The 21,143-nt window shown below is 39.0% G+C and overlaps 2 protein-coding genes across 3 annotated transcripts in view; both read left to right on the forward strand.

The window, feature by feature from the left end:
- The window catches only part of LOC111666180 (ryanodine receptor 1-like), a 49,426-nt gene extending 36,409 nt beyond the window's left edge, over window positions 1-13,017 (forward strand). For both annotated transcript variants that reach the window (XM_087178014.1, XM_087178015.1), the window contains 19 exons: window positions 431-559; window positions 635-739; window positions 6,406-6,487; window positions 6,588-7,909; window positions 8,134-8,216; window positions 8,654-8,813; window positions 8,926-9,012; window positions 9,195-9,464; window positions 9,698-9,828; window positions 9,960-10,002; window positions 10,083-10,210; window positions 10,285-10,345; window positions 10,479-10,625; window positions 10,707-10,841; window positions 10,932-11,088; window positions 11,228-11,292; window positions 11,376-11,476; window positions 11,586-11,637; window positions 11,774-13,017. In XM_087178014.1, the coding sequence (XP_087034140.1) occupies window positions 431-559; window positions 635-739; window positions 6,406-6,487; window positions 6,588-7,909; window positions 8,134-8,216; window positions 8,654-8,813; window positions 8,926-9,012; window positions 9,195-9,464; window positions 9,698-9,828; window positions 9,960-10,002; window positions 10,083-10,210; window positions 10,285-10,345; window positions 10,479-10,625; window positions 10,707-10,841; window positions 10,932-11,088; window positions 11,228-11,292; window positions 11,376-11,476; window positions 11,586-11,637; window positions 11,774-11,869 (3,354 nt within the window). In that variant the 3' untranslated portion in view covers window positions 11,870-13,017. The remainder of the gene's footprint in view (window positions 1-430; window positions 560-634; window positions 740-6,405; window positions 6,488-6,587; window positions 7,910-8,133; window positions 8,217-8,653; window positions 8,814-8,925; window positions 9,013-9,194; window positions 9,465-9,697; window positions 9,829-9,959; window positions 10,003-10,082; window positions 10,211-10,284; window positions 10,346-10,478; window positions 10,626-10,706; window positions 10,842-10,931; window positions 11,089-11,227; window positions 11,293-11,375; window positions 11,477-11,585; window positions 11,638-11,773) is intronic.
- A 201-nt stretch (window positions 13,018-13,218) lies between these two features.
- Window positions 13,219-18,350, forward strand: LOC111666182 (uncharacterized). The gene is made up of 5 exons (XM_023421423.2): window positions 13,219-13,296; window positions 14,348-14,606; window positions 15,482-15,515; window positions 16,126-16,300; window positions 16,481-18,350. Exons 1-5 carry the CDS (start codon window positions 13,254-13,256, stop codon window positions 16,822-16,824), a joined length of 855 nt encoding a protein of 284 aa, XP_023277191.1. The 5' UTR covers window positions 13,219-13,253; the 3' UTR covers window positions 16,825-18,350.
- The last annotated feature ends 2,793 nt before the right edge of the window (window positions 18,351-21,143 follow it).

The following is a 21,143-nucleotide window of genomic DNA, read 5'->3' on the forward strand; positions in this document are numbered from 1 at the left end:
GATACAGAGGGAATACAGCTTTTGTCCAAAGTATCTTATTTGCAGGGTTACTGCAATAAAGACACTTTGGTAAGCTATAAGGCTAAAATACTAAGCCATTGGGGCTGTTTCCTGTAGTCTAACGCTTGCTCCAGCCAGCAAACGTGAGGAAGTAGTATAACAACTCCATGACTAATAAAGTTGGATGACAGAGTGTGTGAGTCAGACAGGTACTTTAAATGGACATTAACAACCCATAATGCAAATGCTTGTCCAGAGTCACATGATCGCAACACTGTAAGTATTTTGTGTGCAGTATTTTAAATTGATTAAAAAGGGATTAATGCATATGTGCAATTAGACCTTTGATGCTGATAAAAAGTTGTTTAAAAATAAATTATTTTTATGGTACAGGAATATTCTACTTACCTCTCCCTTTTTTTCAATCAAGGAGTCTATCAGTGATTTCTACTGGTATTACTCTGGGAAGGATGTCATCGATGAACCAGGCAAAAAGAATTTCTCCAAAGCTATGACAGTGGCAAAACAGATTTTCAACAGTCTAACTGAATATATTCAGGTAAAATTTGAACAAATCAGGCGTTTACACTAGCTGATATGTTATGTTTGTGTAACACACAGTTTCTTTCTTTAGGGCCCATGCACTGGCAACCAGCAGTCCTTGGCCCACAGCAGGCTGTGGGATGCTATTGTGGGGTTCCTTCATGTCTTTGCCCACATGATGATGAAGCTGGCACAGGTATGCACAAACCAATCAGTTGATTATACCTTCCAAATGAACAATATTTATTGCTGTAAACATGTAAAATTAAGGACACACAAACTCAGAGTTGCCTCTGTGCAACTTCAGGTGTGGAGTGAGCTCCCTTACCACAAATCTACACTTATATAATCAATATTGACAGAATAAATCTGTTATACAACTTTGAATTCATGACATATTTTATTTTCAGTGACCATGACTGAAATTGATGGTAACTATGAAAGGTGTGATGCTTTTTAGAGCCAAGTGTTATTTCAATTGTGCACTGAGGCTCATTTTCTGTTTTTCTGTGGTTATCATGAGTCAAATTTAGGGTTAACAGCACTTATTGTGCATTTTGTTACAATAGTTTAAGTTTACTAAATCACGCCATCATTTTCAAGCCTTCAAAAATATCTTTCTGTTGATTTCAGTGGACTTTACCTCTACTAGGTACATATATGTGTTTATACAGTATACAACAGTGTGACCAATACAGCAGCTCCTCACATGTTGCATGTTGTCACAAGCCTTATGGTAAACATGCTTGCAAACTTTTGTTTAATAGATAGCCTTTATACACTGCATATAGTACGCCTGAATATTAGATTTAGAGAGTAATGTCACTTTGGATTTCCACCATTTATTTGTACCTACTGTATGGGCTGGTTTCAAAGTGGTTCTTCACATTGTTTCTGAATCTGTGCCTTTTTCACAGAAGACATTTTGACATGTCACAGTAGGAAGATCAAAGGTGTAAAATTTAAGATTAATGATGGCCGAATTCGCTGCTTCAGTTTCAGAGTCCTGGTATTGTGCATGCTGACTTGCTGTCACACTGTCATGGCTTAGTGGGACCCTTGAATAGAACAGAGCCATTACTAATGTTAATAGTATCACCTGTGCTTTTCCTTCTATGACAAGTCTAAGGCCTTTAATATGCATTTATGTGGTACACATTATCAAATAATTTTCAATAGTCGGTTCTATAGCATTTACTTTTTGTGGATTAAAAAATATGTAATTAATTATGAAAATAATAAATTGCATTTTAAGGTCATTTAATTATTTAACAAACCAAAAGTGTGGAATCACATTGATATCAGATTATATGGTGCAGCTTTAATGAATGGTCAATGAGAGAAATCACATGGCTTTTCCATTCTATATAGTGCTGTCATCCTCTGTGGATGACTGAAGCTAATAGCACACCTTTATTATTAGTCTAGTGTTTGCATGCATAACCCTATAATCATATATTCAAGTTAAGAGCCAAGCCATAAATACTTCTATAAGTTCCCAGCTATGCATACTCTAACACATATGATGCATTTAACATAAAATTACTTTCCCATGCGCTGCCCTTTTTGACCTGATATTCTCACCCATTATTGGCTGTTCTGTTTTTACAGTAATCATATTTGGTAAGCTACACCAGTGAACAGGGGATATTTTAAATGTGTAATTCCAAAAAAATAAACTGTAATTACAGGACACTGTAAAAAAAAAAAATGCGATTTATTATTCAGGGCCATTTTTTCTTAGGGGGTGTAAAGACCAGCTCAAGCAGTGCTCTGACAGTTTGGTAATTTCAGGGCTTTCCACTGTTTACCTTTATTAAATCACATGCAAATGACACCAGGCTGTTACAAAGTAACCCCATATGATAGGCTACACACATTAGACTGGTCCATTATGACCCAGTATTCAGTTGTTAAAGTGGGAGATGTTGGATTACAGTGGGCCCTATCTTACACCCAATGCAGAGTGGCAGCAAGCGCAACGCAAGTGTCTTTGTGTGTTTCAGACAGATGTTGTCATTTTCCCGTCCAACGCCCACGTTGTATAAATAGCCAATGCAAATGGTTTTAAAAAGAGATGTGGTCAGGCACATTGTTGGCAGATTGCTATTTTAAGGCAGCAGAAAGAGATTGCACCATTGACAAACAAAAACCTTGCCTGAAGCAGTATTTCACAGTATTTTCACAGTTTTTTTCCTGACGTACAGTAATTGTACCGCTTTCTGCATTGTGCGGCCATTCCCATTACGCATGACTGTCCGCTGTGTTTACCTTAATTAAGTTGCCTGAAAATGACGGCAGGCTACGCTATAACCACATTGCACGTCTACATCTGATTGGTCAGTTATAACTCGGTATAGCATGGAGACGGCCACAAAGTCTGTGTGCCTACTAATCTTGCGCGTGCCATTTAATATTCAAATCTCAACTGAGGGTGCAAAACATTGCAGAGTGTGGGTGCACTGATGGTGCAAAAGCAAGTATTGCACCCCCAGTTTTAAAAGCCTTTAAAACTGAGGGTGCTGGTTTTGAAGGGAACTCTGCACCATTTCGTGGAGGAACCTCTATCCATTTGTTGAGCTGTTGTCATCAGGCATCGTGATGAGACCAGTGATTGTTGACTGGCTAAGAGTGACCACAACATTGCCACCTCAGCCAGCACTTTTGCACTGGACACTGCTGTACCTACATGATCCAAAATATCAGGTGTGCTTGAAATCGCCCACACAGTCTGTACACCTAAGACCTACCACCTTGCGCTTGTTGTTGCACTTACACAGTTAAAATAAGGCCCTTAGTGTGTAAATTGATACTAGCCCAAACATTGTTTTACTGTGAAATGAAAGAAATTATTTTGTCATACACAAAAGTATTTGAAAATGCAAGAATGTTTTTAATTGTTTAACAACTGAATGATTTATTCATTATTTAAACTGTCTTCCACATGGTCAATGCAGGGTAAAGTATGTATCCATTTTATTTATCTATTGATGTGATATTGTGTTTACTAGTTTGTAATTTATTCAGTGTTGGTTTCCCTCATCAGGTTGTTTTATATCCACCTGTTTTTAAAGATGAAATAAGAACTGACCCGATTTGAAAGGTCTTAATTAGGGCTTTGTATATTGTAGAAGAGTCAAACAAAAAAGTGAAATATAATACATATTGGTATTTGTATTGTCAATTAGAGGTGTTTCAAACTGAAATGACTATACTGATTTACCATTGTCACTGACCGAGTCAGTAGCTTTTATCAAAAGCTATAGAAACAATCATAATCTGAAAAGTCGATCACAAATGAATAGAGCACTGAGCTTTTAACCTTATTAGCAGTGCTTGTATAAGCTAGTTTTGAACTGAACTGAACATGACAGGCAACAGACTGAATTTACTACTGAACTGAGTATAGTCAGAATCAACACTGTAGGTGCTACTCAAGCAGAAACCTTTTGCCAAGTAACTACATGCAGGTGCAAAAGGACTCTCACATTAAGTCTCTGAAATGTAGCACAATGTTATGTCATCAGAACAAAGATGGCAGTGATGGCTGACTGTCATTAGTAGTAACTGAATGCACTGCAAAATTCATCTATCCTATGGTCTCACATTCAGGCCTTCAGGTCTACCTATCTACCCTGCAGACAGCTGTTCACAAATCCTCCTCCTTTAAATCAGTCAGTGATGTACAAACAGCTAATTTGCATTACTGGTAATTACATTTTTGCAAATTAGCTGTGTTTGTACAATCCATCCATTTAAACAGTTTACAGTGATTCACAAATGTCAACAGTAGTGTCCTCCTGGCTGGCTAGCCCAAAGGAAGTGTTATTGTGACGGGCTGCCTGTCGTGGCTGCCATCAGCTCATGTAAGCAATGATTAGCTATGCCCATGGTCCTGTCTGCATGCTGTGATTGCAGAGTTCACTGTTTTTCATTTTGACATTGACAATTGTTTTAGAGTTAAACTCAGTATTTTTCCAAACAAATCTGAGCACAAGATAGAAGTTGAGCTTTTTAAAGGCCGATACTTAAGCACCTTTTTCAGACAACACAACATTTTCTTTTTCATTTGATCAAATACATAAAATTGGTAATATTTTTGAGAGATGTTGTGTGTTGAAAGGCTTCCTCTGAACCACATGTATGACCTTTTTAAATCCATTGGGGAATGAAACTACTTTTTATTTTACAACCACTACTCACTTATTTTACCTTTTAGCAGGAATTCATTGTGATGTTGAATTTTATTTTTGATTTCCATTTGAGGAGTAAAAACAGAAGTTCAGCATTTTTTAAAAAGCAGGTACAGATCCATTTGTGTCTCAAATCAGAAATAAGAGAAGAATGTAAAAGAATGTATTTTGTTAGACCCAAACCTTTTCCCACTCTGGCTGTTACACACTGCTGTAGATGAATCCCAATTACACCAAATTACTGTATACAAATGTCAAATCAAAATGGAGAAATTATTGTTAAAGAAAATTCATGCAAAGAGATCCTATGTGAATACTTGGATGAAATTATGATCACAAGGTTGCAAAGTGCATTACTGTCAGGCCAATGTGTCTTTTTCTAAACACTTGAGTAAAACCTTGAGGCCTTATGCATACTGTACCAAATTAGGCAACAGGAATAACATACTGAATGTTAATTTCCAGACACAGTGATATTCTCCTTACTACAAAGCATCTTGCCTTCTTAAGCAATTGCTACTTTACAGCTCCAAGAATTTTAAAATTAACAATGTTGTGATTAAAAACCAACATAGTTTTTGCTGAATCTGTGAATTCATAACAAAGAAGCAGGTGACTACAAAACATCCTGAGAGAGGGACTGACTTTTAACCTCCACTGTTGGAGTATACACTTTAATATGAGATTATTTGGTGTTGGAATATACATTTTAATGTGACATCCACCTTGTGTGCACATGTTTAACAGGGGTTACGATACGGTTGCCATTGGCTTCCACTAATAATTAACCTGAAGGAGTTATGCTGTTCATTTGTGGTGTGCTGCTTTGTGGCTTCTGTGTTGCTTTGGCTATAACACTATTTAAGCATTGATATAATATTAGTGTATGTATTTCATGGAATCCAGTTTATTGTCCAACTGAAACTCTGTAATGGTTCATAGCAATCCACGGCATATTTAGGATGCGGCTGTGCATGTCCAAGCATATGAAGAGGTGGTCATATGACCATATGAAGAGAATTAGATTGGGCCAGTGGCATCAAAAAGTATTCTGGTTTTTACTGAAGACAATATTAGCTGAGTGCCTTATTCTCAGTATAAAGGAATAATGAATTAGCAGGTGGTATGGTGTTTGTTTACAGTGAATACCTATAGACTTTTTCATTGCACAGTCAGAGACAACAGTGTTGTTGATGTAACCTTTATTGATGGGTTCAGCTATTAAATCTAATGCTCACTGTCATGAAGATTTAATCAGTATTCAGACAGGTATGACTAACTAACATAAGCTGAAACCAGAATTTATGTAAAGTGGGAGGAGATTGGTTACGTTTGCATTTTGACATTCGAGGTTTCCCAAGTTTTGAGAGTCTCTCAGCATGAGGGTTTGTTAATTAACTTCTTTTTGCAGCACCCTCTTTGTTGTGAATGTGAGTGTCTCCACACATTATTCTGAATGTACACCTCATATCATAACAAGTATTTGGGTTACTACACTGTATGTTAAAAATAATTTTGTGTGATAACTCTTGACGATTTTCACTTGTGTTTTCCACTTCACCAGTGACTATTGCATCTCTTTAAATCTATGTGAACCCCTAATATTCTAAAATGATTTATAATCTATTGTCATTACTGTAAGATCTTGTGCATCTTTTTATGGTCACAGGACTCCAGCCAGATTGGTTTGCTGAAGGAGCTTCTTGACCTACAGAAAGACATGGTTGTTATGTTGCTCTCACTGTTAGAGGGTAAAAAGTTTTTATCTGTTGTTTTGTGCTCAACAGTTTTCATCTCTTCCCATCTTGTCCTGTTCAAACCACTGTTTGAATTTTACTTTTTATTACTCAGGAAACGTGGTAAATGGTACAATTGCCCGCCAGATGGTTGACATGTTGGTAGAGTCCTCCAGCAACGTGGAGATGATCCTCAAGTTCTTTGACATGTTCCTCAAACTGAAAGACATCGTGGCTTCGGATGCTTTCCGTGATTATGTCACGGACCCACGGGGACTGATCTCCAAGAAGGACTTCCAGAAGGCCATGGACAGTCAGAAACAGTACTCCCCTTCTGAGATCCAGTTTCTTTTGTCCTGCTCAGAGGCAGATGAGAATGACATGATCAACTATGAGGAGTTTGCCAGTCGCTTCCAGGAACCTGCCAAGGACATCGGCTTCAACATCGCAGTGCTGCTCACCAACCTGTCTGAGCATGTCCCCCATGACACCAGGCTACAGAACTTCCTGGAGCAAGCAGAAAGTGTGTTGAACTACTTCCGCCCCTTCCTGGGCCGTATTGAAATAATGGGCGCCAGCAGAAAGATTGAGCGCATCTACTTTGAAATCAGTGAAGTAAACCGCAGACAGTGGGAGATGCCCCAGGTCAGAGAGTCCAAACGACAGTTTATCTTTGATGTTGTTAATGAGGGCGGTGAATCAGAGAAGATGGAAATGTTTGTCAACTTCTGTGAGGACACCATCTTTGAGATGAATATAGCCTCACAAATTTCTGAGCAGGAGGAAGAGGAAAAGGGAGAGGAAGATGACGAAGGAGATGAAGTTGGAGGTGAGGCGGGGGCAGGAGGGGGAGCAAGTGGAGGAGGTGATGAGGAAAGTAACGGAGAGGAAGGGCAGCCCGAATCAAGCTCTGCCTTTGCCGACTTTATAAACAGCATGTTAAGCTTCTTCAGCATATTCACCTTCCGTAACCTTCGCAGACAATATCGCAGAGTGAGAAAGATGACCTTCAAGGAAATTGTAGTGGCTTTGTCTACTTTTTTCTGGACCATCCTAATGGGTATACTACACTTCATTTACAATGTGTGCAAAGGCTTCTTTATGATCATCTGGCAAACACTGTTTGGAGGTGGCTTAGTGGAGGGAGCTAAAAATATCACAGTGACTGAGATTTTAGCGAGCATGCCAGATCCCACACAGGATGATGTGCATGGAGATGGACCAGGGGAGCAAGGCACAGGGGAAGAGCAAGACACTGGAGGAGTAACAGACACCGGAGAGACTGGGAGTGGGGAGGAGGAAGAGGAAGATACCCAGGAAAAAGAGGGTGGGAGGATACCGGGTGTTGATGCTCCAGGTGGACTTGGAGACATGGGTGTAGAGGCCCCTGTTGAACCCCCAACTCCTGAAGGAACTCCCATAACAAAGAGAAAAGTGGTGAGTAAATGTATGTTGACTATTAGCTAATTCTCATAGTAGTGATCAATCCAGTCCCTCAGAGGTAAAAAAAAAAAAAAAAGAAAAAAGTTTACACTATTCTGTGTATTGACAGAGTACAAAATATTTATCAAATTAAAAGGAACAAAAAAAAAAAAAAAATAGAGTCAAAAAGGAAGCCTAAAGTTTCGGTGGCTTTTGTGTGTGTTTTTGTTTGGTTACAGCCACCTGAAGAGACTGATGCTAGCCAGAAACCACCAGAACCCGTTCCTGTTGAGGAGCCTCCTCCAGAGCCTGAAAAGGCTGAGTAAGACAAATTTAAGCTGTTTTGATTCTACATTAATATGATCTCAAGATTTGTCTTTTCTGTCATGATTGTAAATAACAAACACTTTTTTTTCCAGGACTACTACATAGTGTAGAAAATAATATTTTTACTCAAATAATTTGGGATGGTGTGATGATCTGAATTCACAGCTTTGGTACATGCCTCGGATTATTTCTATGCAGCTGTGTGTTACCTGTGCTAACTGCCAAAATATAGCACCATCAATATTAGTACCAGTATATAATGTACAACACACCAGGAGTATTACAATGCAGTACAGAATTGAGGGCATGTGAAAAGACAGAGACAGACAGATGGCACATTCAAAGGGCTGCACATCTGCAGCAGTGTCAGCCTTTTTTGATTTTGATGTTGATGGTATAAAGAAATTAAAACCTGCTGTGTTTGGTTTTCAGTGTTGAAACTGGAGAGAAAGCAGAGAAAGAATCCCAAAGCAAAGAGGAAGAACGGCGAGAAGAACCAAAGAAATCTGCGGCAAAAAAAGAAAAGAAGCTGAAAAGGGAAGGAGGTTTTCAAATCTGGACTGAGCTGGAAACCCAAAGAAATAAATTTATGGTGACAGAGCTGCTAGTATTTGTTCCAGAATTGATTTGCTAGCATAATTTCAGTGTTACTCTCCACTTACCAACTCACTAATCGACTTAAAAATATTCACTCTCTTCTGTAGAACTACCTCTCCAGAAACTTCTACAACCTGCGTTTTTTGGCTCTTTTCCTTGCATTTGCCCTGAACTTCATTCTGCTGTTCTACAGGGTAAAATGACAATTTTGCATTTGAATGATTGTGTTGTACTTAAGTTCTCAATAGTCTTATATTTTTGTGTTTATATGCTTGCTTTAAAAGGAAATACTTATATACGTATGTGTGAACTGTCTAAAGTTCAGTCAAATAAAGTACCACGCTGTTCTTTCTCTACATTGTTCTGTTGTGTTTAGGTGTCTGACACCCCGCCTGAGGGTGAGGAGATGGAAGGGTCTGGACTATCGGAGGGAAGCGGGATGTTCGAGGGCTCTGGGTTGTTTGAAGGTTCAGGGGAAGAAGCTGAGGGATCTGGGATGAGTGAAGGGGATGAGGATGAAGAAGATGTGCCAGTTTATTTCTATTTAGAGGAGAGCACGGGCTACATGCAGCCCACATTGTCCTTCCTTGCCATCCTGCACACAGTCATCTCATTCATCTGCATCATCGGATACAACTGCCTCAAGGTATGATGGGCATGTAGTGGAAAAAAGTTGATTTAGTGTGTAAAATTTGACACTTAACCTCATAATATTCTAAACGTTTGAGGCAAAAGTGTCAAATGTTTGATAATTTCCAAAAAAACAAACTGTTCTTGAAGTGTTGCTCTGAATCATGTTCTGCTTTATACCACAAACTGATTCCGAAACCTGCCTGTCACATTCCTCAGTTAAACAGTGTTCACAATTGTTTTTGTCAGATTCCACTGGTGATCTTTAAAAGGGAGAAAGAACTTGCAAGAAAGCTGGAGTTTGACGGCCTCTACATCACTGAGCAGCCGGAGGATGATGACATCAAGGGCCAGTGGGACCGACTGGTCCTCAACACACCGTATGTGGATAAAGGAATCATATGTTTCTTGACAGATGCTTCTTTATGGTGTCAAGATTTAGTTGACTCGCAAGAAAACTACTTCCAACACCAACAGGTATCATTAATAAATGATGTCCTTTTTTTCACAGCTCGTTCCCAAACAACTATTGGGATAAATTTGTCAAAAGAAAGGTGAGTTGCTTTCAATTTTTGGTGGTTTTCAAATGGGCTCTGAGGATTACATTAATGTGTAATGTAATGTCTGTGTCCAGGTCCTGGATAAGTATGGAGACATTTATGGCAGAGAAAGAATCGCTGAACTCCTGGGTGTTGATTTAGCCTCCCTGGATGTGAGTCAGCAACATGAGAGGAAACAGGAAGAACCAGACAACTTTGCATGGTATGGCACAATAAAGATGTGCAATTGACACCTATAATTTAAAATGGATATCAACCAATATTGTCTCTTTTTAGGGCGACCTCCATTGACATCAAGTACCAGATCTGGAAATTTGGTGTTGTGTTCACAGACGGTGTAAGCAGACCCATATTTAATTGTGTATTCCACACTATACCATACTATATCATACCATACTGTACTATACTATCCCGTGTGAATGATCTTGCCTCTCTGAAGTGAAATAACCATCCTTGTTATCTCTTTGTAGACTTTCCTTTATCTCTGTTGGTACCTGATAATGTCTCTGCTTGGACATTACAACAACTTCTTCTTCGCCTGCCACTTGCTGGATATTGCCATGGGTGTCAAGACTCTGCGCACTATCCTGTCCTCAGTCACACACAATGGCAAACAGGCAAGTGTGGAAGAAATCCAGAAGTGTTTGTTTAGCTTCAGTTTGAATGTGCTAATTGTGTTTCCCTCTTGTTTCTGCTAGCTCATGATGACAGTGGGCTTGCTGGCTGTGGTGGTGTACCTTTACACTGTGGTCGCCTTCAATTTCTTCCGCAAGTTTTACAACAAGAGTGAGGATGAAGATGAACCAGATATGAAATGTGATGACATGATGACTGTAAGTCACTGTTGATCTAAAAGAAAAAGTGCATTTGTCACATTCATGTCTGAACCACTTCCCAAATGATGTGTATTTTCTTCACCACAGTGTTACCTGTTCCACATGTATGTGGGTGTGCGTGCTGGTGGAGGCATTGGAGATGAGATCGAGGATCCTGCTGGAGATGAATACGAGCTTTATCGAGTGGTCTTTGATATCACTTTCTTCTTCTTCGTCATTGTCATTCTGCTGGCTATTATTCAGGGTAAAGACAATGCTGCCCTGGAAAAACACTACTAATCCTGGAGTGAACTCATAAATAAGGAAAAAAAAATCAAAGGTATGTCTGTATGTCACTTATTTTATTCACCTCTAATGATAATGTTACTGTGAAAATACTATAGGTCTGATCATTGATGCCTTTGGAGAACTCAGAGACCAACAGGAGCAGGTCAAGGAAGACATGGAGGTATGGTTTAACACTTTAAGTTGACACTTTCACCTAATGTATGCACAGCATGCCTTTAATTCTCATCACTGATTTTTGTGCAGACAAAATGCTTCATATGTGGCATTGGAAGTGACTACTTTGACACAACGCCACATGGCTTTGAGACCCACACTTTCGATGAACACAACCTCGCCAATTACATGTGAGTTCTTCCTCTGTGTTACAGTGTGGATGTTTAATATGTGAGTTTGTGCACGCATGTACGTGTGCATGTACAAGTGAGAAAATATTAACATGTAAGTCTTTTTCAGGTTCTTCTTAATGTACCTTATCAACAAAGATGAGACAGAGCACACTGGGCAGGTTGGTCTCAATTTCTTTAGTACAGTCTTTTAATTGCTGTTTTGTTTTATTGTCAGGATTCCCACTGACTGATAGCACAGTGTCTGCTCCTATCAGTGTCTCATTTGAATTCTTGTTCCTACATGCTCTGTTTTAGGAGTCATACGTATGGAAGATGTACCAGGAGCGTTGCTGGGACTTCTTCCCTGCTGGAGACTGTTTCAGAAAACAATATGAGGATCAACTTTCCTAGTCAACAAGTACTTTACACATAAAAGAGGGAAAACTTAAAACTATTGAACAGCGACTTGTGTCCATCATTCCTGACAAAACCCACAACAAATAGATTTTGTCATGAAAAACGAAAAAAGAAAATGTAATGATTAACTTCATGAACATAACATGAAACATGAAGCTTGGTAACTTCCAAGCAAAGAAATTTTAGTTACAAAAAAACTCATCACATGGAACAAAATTGCAGTGTCCTTAAAGAAGAAGAAATTGCCAGTAAAGACAGATAAGTTTTATATGCAAATGGTTGACCCCAAGGTTTTTTTAGGGGGAGTTATTTATTTAATCTTATATCAAATTGCATACAAATGTTGCCTCTACAACCAATTGAGGGACATAATAGGTCTCCATAAATTAGTTTTAATTTGTTGAGAACGAAGCTGTTTATGTGAGAATGTGATAAAGTGCCTAAGAAGTAACACAACACAGCACATCCAGTACACAACAGAATGTAATTAGCGTTACACTTTCTGTCTTTATAAGGCAAACAATAGTTTTATTCAAAATCATTATGTATTTCCATTGTGATTATTGCGGCACTTTCACTTTAGGATATTTTATTTGTCTCAAAGAGGGTTTTTCCCTCTGTTTAGTTTTCTTCAGATACTGTAGCTTATATCTTTGATTTTAAATTATTTTATTTATTGTTTTTCAAGACAACTGAAAGTCTGTGATGATAATTCAATTTTTAAACTTCGAAATGTGACATTGATTCCATTGCTTAATCAAAGTCACAGAAGGTAGCAATCTACAGTTGAGCTACATGGGTTTTTACAATTTCATTTCTATTCAAGTTAACATAACATTTAACAATAAATGTTTGTCTTAATAATCCTCAGTGTTGTAGTCTGACTGGATATCAGCTATTTAACTATGCAAGATTAGAGATGACAAGATACTAAGGAAAGGACTCATCTTTTGATGCCTGCTGTGGAACTGTTGAAGTGTAAAAAAAAAAAAAAAGTGAATACTGTGGCTGTTTTCTGTACCATTTGGATTTGCATCAGAGGAAATGAGCACGAGAGGTTCCGTGAAACTGATTTAAATAATTCTGTGTATGTTAAACTGGATTGATATTAAAGGAGATGTTAAAAAAAAAAAACAGTTGAATCATGCTTTCAAGTCATTTCACACAGTAGCTCTGCACACACTGCAGCAGTTTCTGTGTAACATCACAGCCCATTTTCCTACCAAGCTGCTGAGCCGTGGCCCTGTGGAGCATTAAAGCTGAATGGGGATTAACGCTAAGCATTAATACTCACATTCAGCCTCATACTTTTCACCCACCCTGTCCTGAAACATTTCTTTCTGAGCCTGTGTTAGACCAGGACACATCGTCTGCTAACATGAACGTCTCTGGGATACACCGTGGGATGCTCAGAATGTATGGTGAGTTGATTCTCTACTTCGCTCAGCAGCCATCATTACATCCGTGGTGACATTTAGTGAGCAAAAATGATTGAATCTCTTTTAACTAGCTTTTTTCAATTTTGCAATTCTCTTTTTTTTTTGTGGTAATTTCCAAATTTGATGGATAATCGTTAGCGAGCTTTTATAAATACTGATCTTTTTGGTTTATATTTATATTATATCTAATAAATATTTTTATAAAAAATACAAACATTGTATCATTTAAACTGGACTGCATCTGGGATGTGTGATGGCGGTGAATGATTATTTAGTAGGATGATAAATGTATTTTGTGCCTCTCTGTTTCCCCAAACTCATTATTTGTTCCAAAATGACACATTACAACATGTTATGATGTTATTTATAGAGTTATCAATGGTCTTGAGACCAAGTACAATTTCAAGAAAAGAATCTTAATGATTTCCTCCTCTAATACATCCTTTACCAGCAATATTAAAAAGTGAGTGACTTATCTTTTTTTCAAAAGTAAATATGATTCATTAAATGGTCTACGCTCACGCCACAGATGAGTAGCAAACCCTGATGAAAACATAATCTCAAGCTGTAGCTAAAAATACGCTCAATGGATCAAACTAAATCTCAGCAATCTCTCCTGTCTTTTTTTTCATCAACTCTTGGTTTTTTAATTCTCTTATGTGCTTTAATAAAGTGTCTCCATGTGTTTTTACTGTATGCACATAGCATGAGTAGATCCAGATGTGTGCGTGTGATTGTGGTTGATCATGTGCACACGGATCATTGTCTGATTGGTCCAGCCACACTTGATCCTCCAACCATCTGACTGCCTCTAATTCTGTGGGTATGACAGAATGACAGTGTTCATGCTTTAATCCAGCTGTACACTGTGCGCACTGCTGTCATGATCACTGTGACCATGCCTAATACTGTCACTAAGCTTCAGTTTTGTGATTATGATTAGACTTGCTTGTTACAGCCTCATTTCTCCAACATGCACTAATTACTGGTCAGCACTATTTCCTGTTATTTCCTACCTGCTTCTTTTATCCAGGTGGATTTATTTTCAAGCAATGGAAGAAGAGGTTTCTGCTGCTCACAGCTGAAGGCAGTCTCCTTGTGTGCCATGATGCAGCATCTCCTCCTGACCAGCTGGTACTGTTGCATAGCAGTTGTGAGGCAATTGTGGAAGGCAAGGAGATCCTAGATCTGCCTAAATTACCCTCCGGTGGCAGCAGGGATTGCTGCTTTGCTCTGATCCTCCCCCAGCATAAATACCTGCTGCTGATGGCTGACACCGCTGCAGACTGCAGGTCTGGTGGTCACTGTGCTTTCTCTGTCGATTACTTTACCTTGATCCAGCAGAGCGATATAGTCTCTACATCTTAGATTAAAGTTTTGTGGTGCAGTTTCACAAAATTACCATCAGTCAAAATACTTACAGTATTCTAGGGAAATATGCTTTGTCACTGTTTATTGACAAGAGTTAGGTGATGAAAAGCCAGTTAGCTTAGCTTAGCAGAAAGAGGAAGTTCAGGAAGGGACTTGTCCCAGCTCAAAAAAATGTTTTGCATATAATGCCTGAAAACCACAACTAACTGGTTTTACTCTTCTGTTTTCGTACTAATGAAACCAAAGAAGAATAGCATGTTTATTGATAGCCTATTGGGTGCATTTCTTAATCTTTAACAAACCCAGGTGAGCCGTTTTTGTGTTTCTAGTCTTTATGCTAAGCTAAGCTAATTGCTTGTGGCTTCATATTCAATGCACAGATAAGAGAGAGGTATCAACCGCTTCACCTAACTTTCAGCAAGAAAGGTCAAAAGTGTATTTCCCAAAATGTTGAAGTGTTTCTTTAATCATGTCATATTACACATAACTATTCTACCATCTATTTGCCCCGTTCTCTATTGACATATCTGAATGACAAGAAAAGATTTACAATTCCCATTTTCACCAGACAACATATTTTCCATTCCTTGAAAATCACACAGCTGACAACACCGCTGAATGTAGTGTAGCAGGAGGTGTGGTAGAGAGCTGGCAACACTTTAGCTACTGACAGACACAAATCCTGCACATTCCATTCCTGCAACTAGTTATTTCCCCGCTACGCACTTAATTTGATGTATCAATGGATGTGGATTTGCATGGTGGTAATAACAGAATCATTTTCATCACTTTTCAGTCAATGGCTGAATATGCTGAAAAAAGTGAAAAAGGTGAGTTAATAATAAATATTTATTAATGTAATTTTTTGGGAGAATGTGTAGGCTCTGGTACGCTGTGCTTAGGCCCTGCAGTGCTTTGGGTTAAATGTTCACATGAATGTGTTTACCAAATTTCATGGCAGTCCATCCAATAATTGTTCAGAACCACAAATGTGAACCTCATGGTGGTGCTAGAGGAAAAAACAGGGGATCACCAAAGTGGTTAGGTTACATCACATGGGAACCATGAATGTCTGTATAAAACTTTGTTCCAATACATAATGTCGATGTTGAGATATTTCACAATGTAAACTTTGACTTGCTCATGTCACTAGATCAAAAGTCATTGGACCACTTAAGTCAGTGGGATTGATCATCTGGGGACCATGAATGTCTGCGTAAAGTTTCATGACAATCCATCCAAGAGTAGTTGAGATATTTCAGTCTGGCCATCCCTGCAGCCATGGCTGAAAACTGAGCATTCGAACACAAAGTCATGCAAAATCATTTTCTTTTGCTTCTTCACACTTCAATGTATATATATTTATTATCTATATATTTCTTGATTTTGTAATCATTCACTGAATGAGAAACTCAGGCATTCTTATTTTATTTCCTACAGAGTCTTTCCTCACCTCTCAGTCCGTGTAGGAGACACCAGGTACTACCACCACACATTACTCTCCATGATCTGGTGCCTGAGCAAATCCTAGAAAAGGATCCAACAACTCCCCCTGTTAGTGACAGAGAGGCGGCCTCCCCAGGGCCTATGACTTGTGCTTCCCCAAGGGAGACTGGTGAGTTAAGGATGTGTGTTTGTTTGTCTCAAACATTTTCTTCTATCTTTTAGAACATTTTTAAATTGTAAATTGCAATTTTTTTCATCAGATTTGCATTTGATGTTTGTTCGTGTAAATAATAACATGTACAATATGTAAAACATGTTTGTTTTTTTTTCAAACCACTTAATCCAACAGGCAGGAATTCGCCCCGTACAAAGTATTACAAAGGAAGTGTGAACCCAGTAGGGTGTTTGCGTCATGGCAGTATCAGTAATGCCCAGGCGGTGAGGGCAGTTTATCTGCTGATGGGTGGGGCTGCTGCTTCCTCTGCTATGGGTTACCTAGGGGCATGCTCAAGCGCTAATCTGGAAGCCAAAGCTCCCGACCTTCCACTCAACACAGATTTCTCTGGCATGGGACCAGCAGGAGCGTACCACACCTGTAGCCCTGCGATCGACTCCCCTCACTTTAACAGCTTTGACTTCGAAGTGGCAGACTCTGATTTTGATGGTTTCAATTGTGGTGGGTTTACTTTCTGATGATGTGCTGCTCAGAGGCCATGGATATGGACAGCTTTAATGATGCTGAAAAACGTACCTGATATTGCATTGTGACTTGTCAAAATGACAGAATCATATGAAGGGTTTCAATACAGGATGGTTTTTAGGAGACATATCACCTTTTCAGATGATATAGTGAACTTTGTAGCAAACAGTTGCCTACAGTATTTATACATTCAGCAGTTATGGAGCAACATTATCATTCATTTGTAGTCGTGTCTCTGTCCACCCGGCCATTGTAAGTCCGGTATTTAGAGTCTTTTTGCTCTGTTTTTGGTCTCAACCAACTCCTTAGGGAAAAATGTCTATTTAGCTGTTAAATGCTCCACTAAGTTCACCAGGTAGTTGCTAACTTGGTTTTTGTGTCGTTTAGTGCTGAGCACATTGTGTACAATGCATTTTTTAATATCTTTTTTTCACTGAAAACAGCTGCTTGCCGCAACTGAAAACGATGCATTGAGAGCGGTGAAATGGAATCACAGGGGTCGTACAACTAAACAACGAGCTGTTACTTTCTCTTAACTAACTAGCTAATGCAAGAGTGGAGCTGCAAATTCATGTGATAATTCACCGTAGCTTCATCACTACCATTTTAACATTAGATTCATGATTCATTGTTGTTCTAAAAATGTTGATTATATCCACTCTAAAAACAGCTGACGCCATCCTTAGAAGCAGTATTGCATGTTATTATGATTTAATTGTAATTCATTTATTTTTGGATTGAGGTTCAATTGAGTTCAGTTCCTCTCACACGATGTCACTGTGATGGGCAATCACAAACATGAAAGCACATATTTGTGGTCTGAAACATAAATGGAGTGTTCAAAGTTAAAATAGTTGTCGCTGTGGTGTATTTCCTGTCTATTACAAACCATGCAGTGTTTTTATGTCCCGTAAGCCTTTGAACACATGAATCCGTTACTTCAACTAGATCTCCTGGGTCATATTGTGTTGTTTCACTGGTACTTAACACACCCCCGCCAAGATGCCCTGTGCATTGTTTTAACATGGAATCTCCATATTGCACTCCCCATGTGCACTATTTGGCACAATAATTGCACTATCAACACTGTCAGTTGTTGTGAATGTGAGAATTCATAATATGCTGTGTATGTGTTTCAAACTGATGCAAGCTATGAATGAACCATGTATGTTAACTATGCCACGGATCCTAATGGGAGATTTGCAACATGACACACTGAAGAACCATTTCTACATATTTTAGGAGTATTATACTTATTTTATGATGTTGAGTGGATTGAAATAGATCTGTATCAGATATTTCGTTACTTACATTTACTAACCTCTGACTGTGGACAAATGAACCCACTAGGACTCTTCCAAATCTCAGCATCATCCACTTTTGTGCATGTGCAGTGTTTCTTTTGAAATATCCAGCTGTTATGTGCTTATGTCTTATGCTTGGTTAAAAGCAAGTTTATGTTGTGATGTCTGTTTGAGCTCATTCCGCTTCTGTGAATAAAACCAACATGTGGACATTGGTCAATTTACTTGCTTTTCTTCATTCATAACATATATAAATCACTTACTAATGACCTAGACTGCATTTCCTAGAGTGACTTTAATGAGATAAGGCAGTGATCTTAATATCAATCTTAATAACTTGCTGAAACACAGCCACACAACTTCAGAAGGAAACAGCTGCAATGCCGAATGGTGTCCAGTTAGACATCCAAAAGTCCAGATAATGTAGCCTGTATCTTCCCTTTTCACTCTTCTATCCTGTTCATCGATAATGTTTTCTCTTTTCCTACACAGATAGACAGACATGCACACACATATACATGATCGACCCAGTCACACAATTCCTAATCCCTTGTTCATGACAGATCTGTGCTGGTGATCTACAGAGACCTAACCCGTGGGCACTTTGAAATGAAAGAAAAGCGAGAAGGAAAAAAGGGAGGAGAAAAATGCTGTTGACCAGGTTGAGCAAACCCATAAAGGGTTGCATGTTTGTGTATGTGTCTTATTTCCACATAGCATCATTCTAGCGTCATCCTACACTCCGATCAACCCCACTATCCCATTCCATACACACACAAAGACACACATGCACCCATCTGTGTACAAAGTTGTTGGCTGGATTTTGTCTACCACAGACAAACACAATTAAATTCATATTGTTTCTTTTGTCTCTTTGGTTTTTGACGTTTTGTTTTTGTCACACCTTATAAATTTTACTGTGGCTGTTTTTGTGTCCCTGTACTTATCCACACTTGTTTTGTTAACACTCTATGGCATACATTTAAAAAAAAAAAGAGAAAGAAAATCTAGTTGCGACACGATCAATATACAGCATGCTCAGTTTTACTCTGCTTTTGTAGTCTAGCTGGAGCTACCCCACTCCGCCCCCCTCCCACCCTAACCCCTCTTAGTTAAGGTGTGTTCACATGATTTCCATCCAAAAAAACCTGTCTAGTCAAAGAAATGATAAATCAGCACCATTAACTCATTCACTGCCATTATGTCCTCAAAGGAGGTTATGTTTCCACTCATGTCTGCTGTAGGTTTGTACTGAACTGATTTGCACCAATCCTGGTGGAAGAATGGGAAATGGGCCAGTAAAGAACCCATTGAATTTTGGAGCGGATTCGTCTAAAACAGCGGATCCAGGAATGTCTTTGCTTAACATTGCTTTTTTTTTTTACACCTTTGTGAATTCCACAGGAAATAATATTTGGATCTTGATGTAGGTGTTGAGCTGTATGGGTTTATGCAATTTGGTGAAAATGCAAACAATCATCTACCTGCCAGCTATGTCCACGCTTGTTTTGTCAGGGGTTTGCGAGGTAAGTTGGACCCAAATGCAGTCAATTCTTGAGAGACGGTGCAGGCAAATTTATTTAACCACAATCCAAACGTGAACGTGACATGAACAGACATGAACAAAACGTGAAGACAACAGTACGTGAACAAACCCAGAACTAAACAGACGAACCAACACAGACAAGGGGAGCACAGAGACTATATAGACACAGGAGGCAAGGTGATTGCACACAGGTGAAACACATTAGGGCGGGGCAGACAACCACCACAGACACAGGACCAAGACAGGAAGCAAAAACACTGACACACATGGAAACGGTGTCTGCCATAGCAAACCATGACATGTTTGGCCTTGGCGGAGGCGTGGGCTTTGCTGTGCCAATGTTGTAAAATCATCATCCTTAAATAACCCTTAAATACCTGCTCTTCCCTTTCTTGCGCAACACACCTTGAGTAAGTTTCACCATCTCTATCTTTCCACCTTAGATAGGCGGACATGGTTCATTTTTACGCAAGAAATTCATGCAAATTAATAAATCTAGTTACATAACGTAATAGTAAACACGTTTTCTTTCACACGGAGGGACAGGGGCAGATGAAAGAATTCTAGCCAGGAATTTGACTCCAGGCCATTCTGTTCACCCAAATCACCAGACCACTATTCTATCAGTTAACCCTAAGCCACTATGCTTACAAAATACAACAATTTGGGACAGACCAACAAATGTGAGGTAAGCAATTTGGCCCAGGCACGAGAGTCAATCATTCCTGCTTGCTCTATTATTGCTGGTCAAGTTGACTGCTCACGGCAGAACAAACGACCCCGACCACTGAGAAATTTCCCAGTGCTCTCAGCGGGCTGTCCACCCCTGTCCATGGACTTTTGTATCTCCTGCAGGTTGCCCTCTATTTTTTGTTCAAAGGAACAAAAATAAAACTTTTAATTTGATTTGGGAACATACTGTATATCTAGAATGCTATTGAGCTAATACTTCCAGTCACACCCCCAATATGAAAAAGGTTAAAAAGTTTAATTTAATTGGATTCAGTTCAGTTGTAGGGAGGGTCACACTGTATTGCCAAACAACTGCCTAGGGCATAACCACAATCAGTTGCGTTCAGTCAATCAAACCAATCAGTTGAGCTGCCATATTACCCTTATGGCAGACGCAATCAGTGATCAATCTGAAAAAGTGATGCAGTGCTCTCAGTTTGAGTTCCTGCCTAGCAAGGCGCAATCAGTTATATAATTACAAGCGTAACACCTCCTTTTGAGCTGACGAGATGATATCACATCTGGGCTATAACCACAGCTTTTATAAATAAGTGAAATCAACATTTCTTTCATTAGTCCTTGTGAAAAGTGTGTTCCTAGGGTTCATATTCTAACACAAATCAACATCCAAGATACAAGAAATTAAAACCTTGTGATTTTAACAAAGTTAACCTATGCTTTGGGAGCACAGAAAAAAAACTACAGCACCCATGAAATAAAACTACAAGCA

Source organism: Seriola lalandi, unplaced genomic scaffold (assembly GCF_002814215.2).
Source record: "Seriola lalandi dorsalis isolate HSWRI2012SDOR001 ecotype SW California unplaced genomic scaffold, Sedor1 jcf7180002054672, whole genome shotgun sequence".
Lineage (NCBI taxonomy): Eukaryota > Metazoa > Chordata > Actinopteri > Carangiformes > Carangidae > Seriola > Seriola lalandi.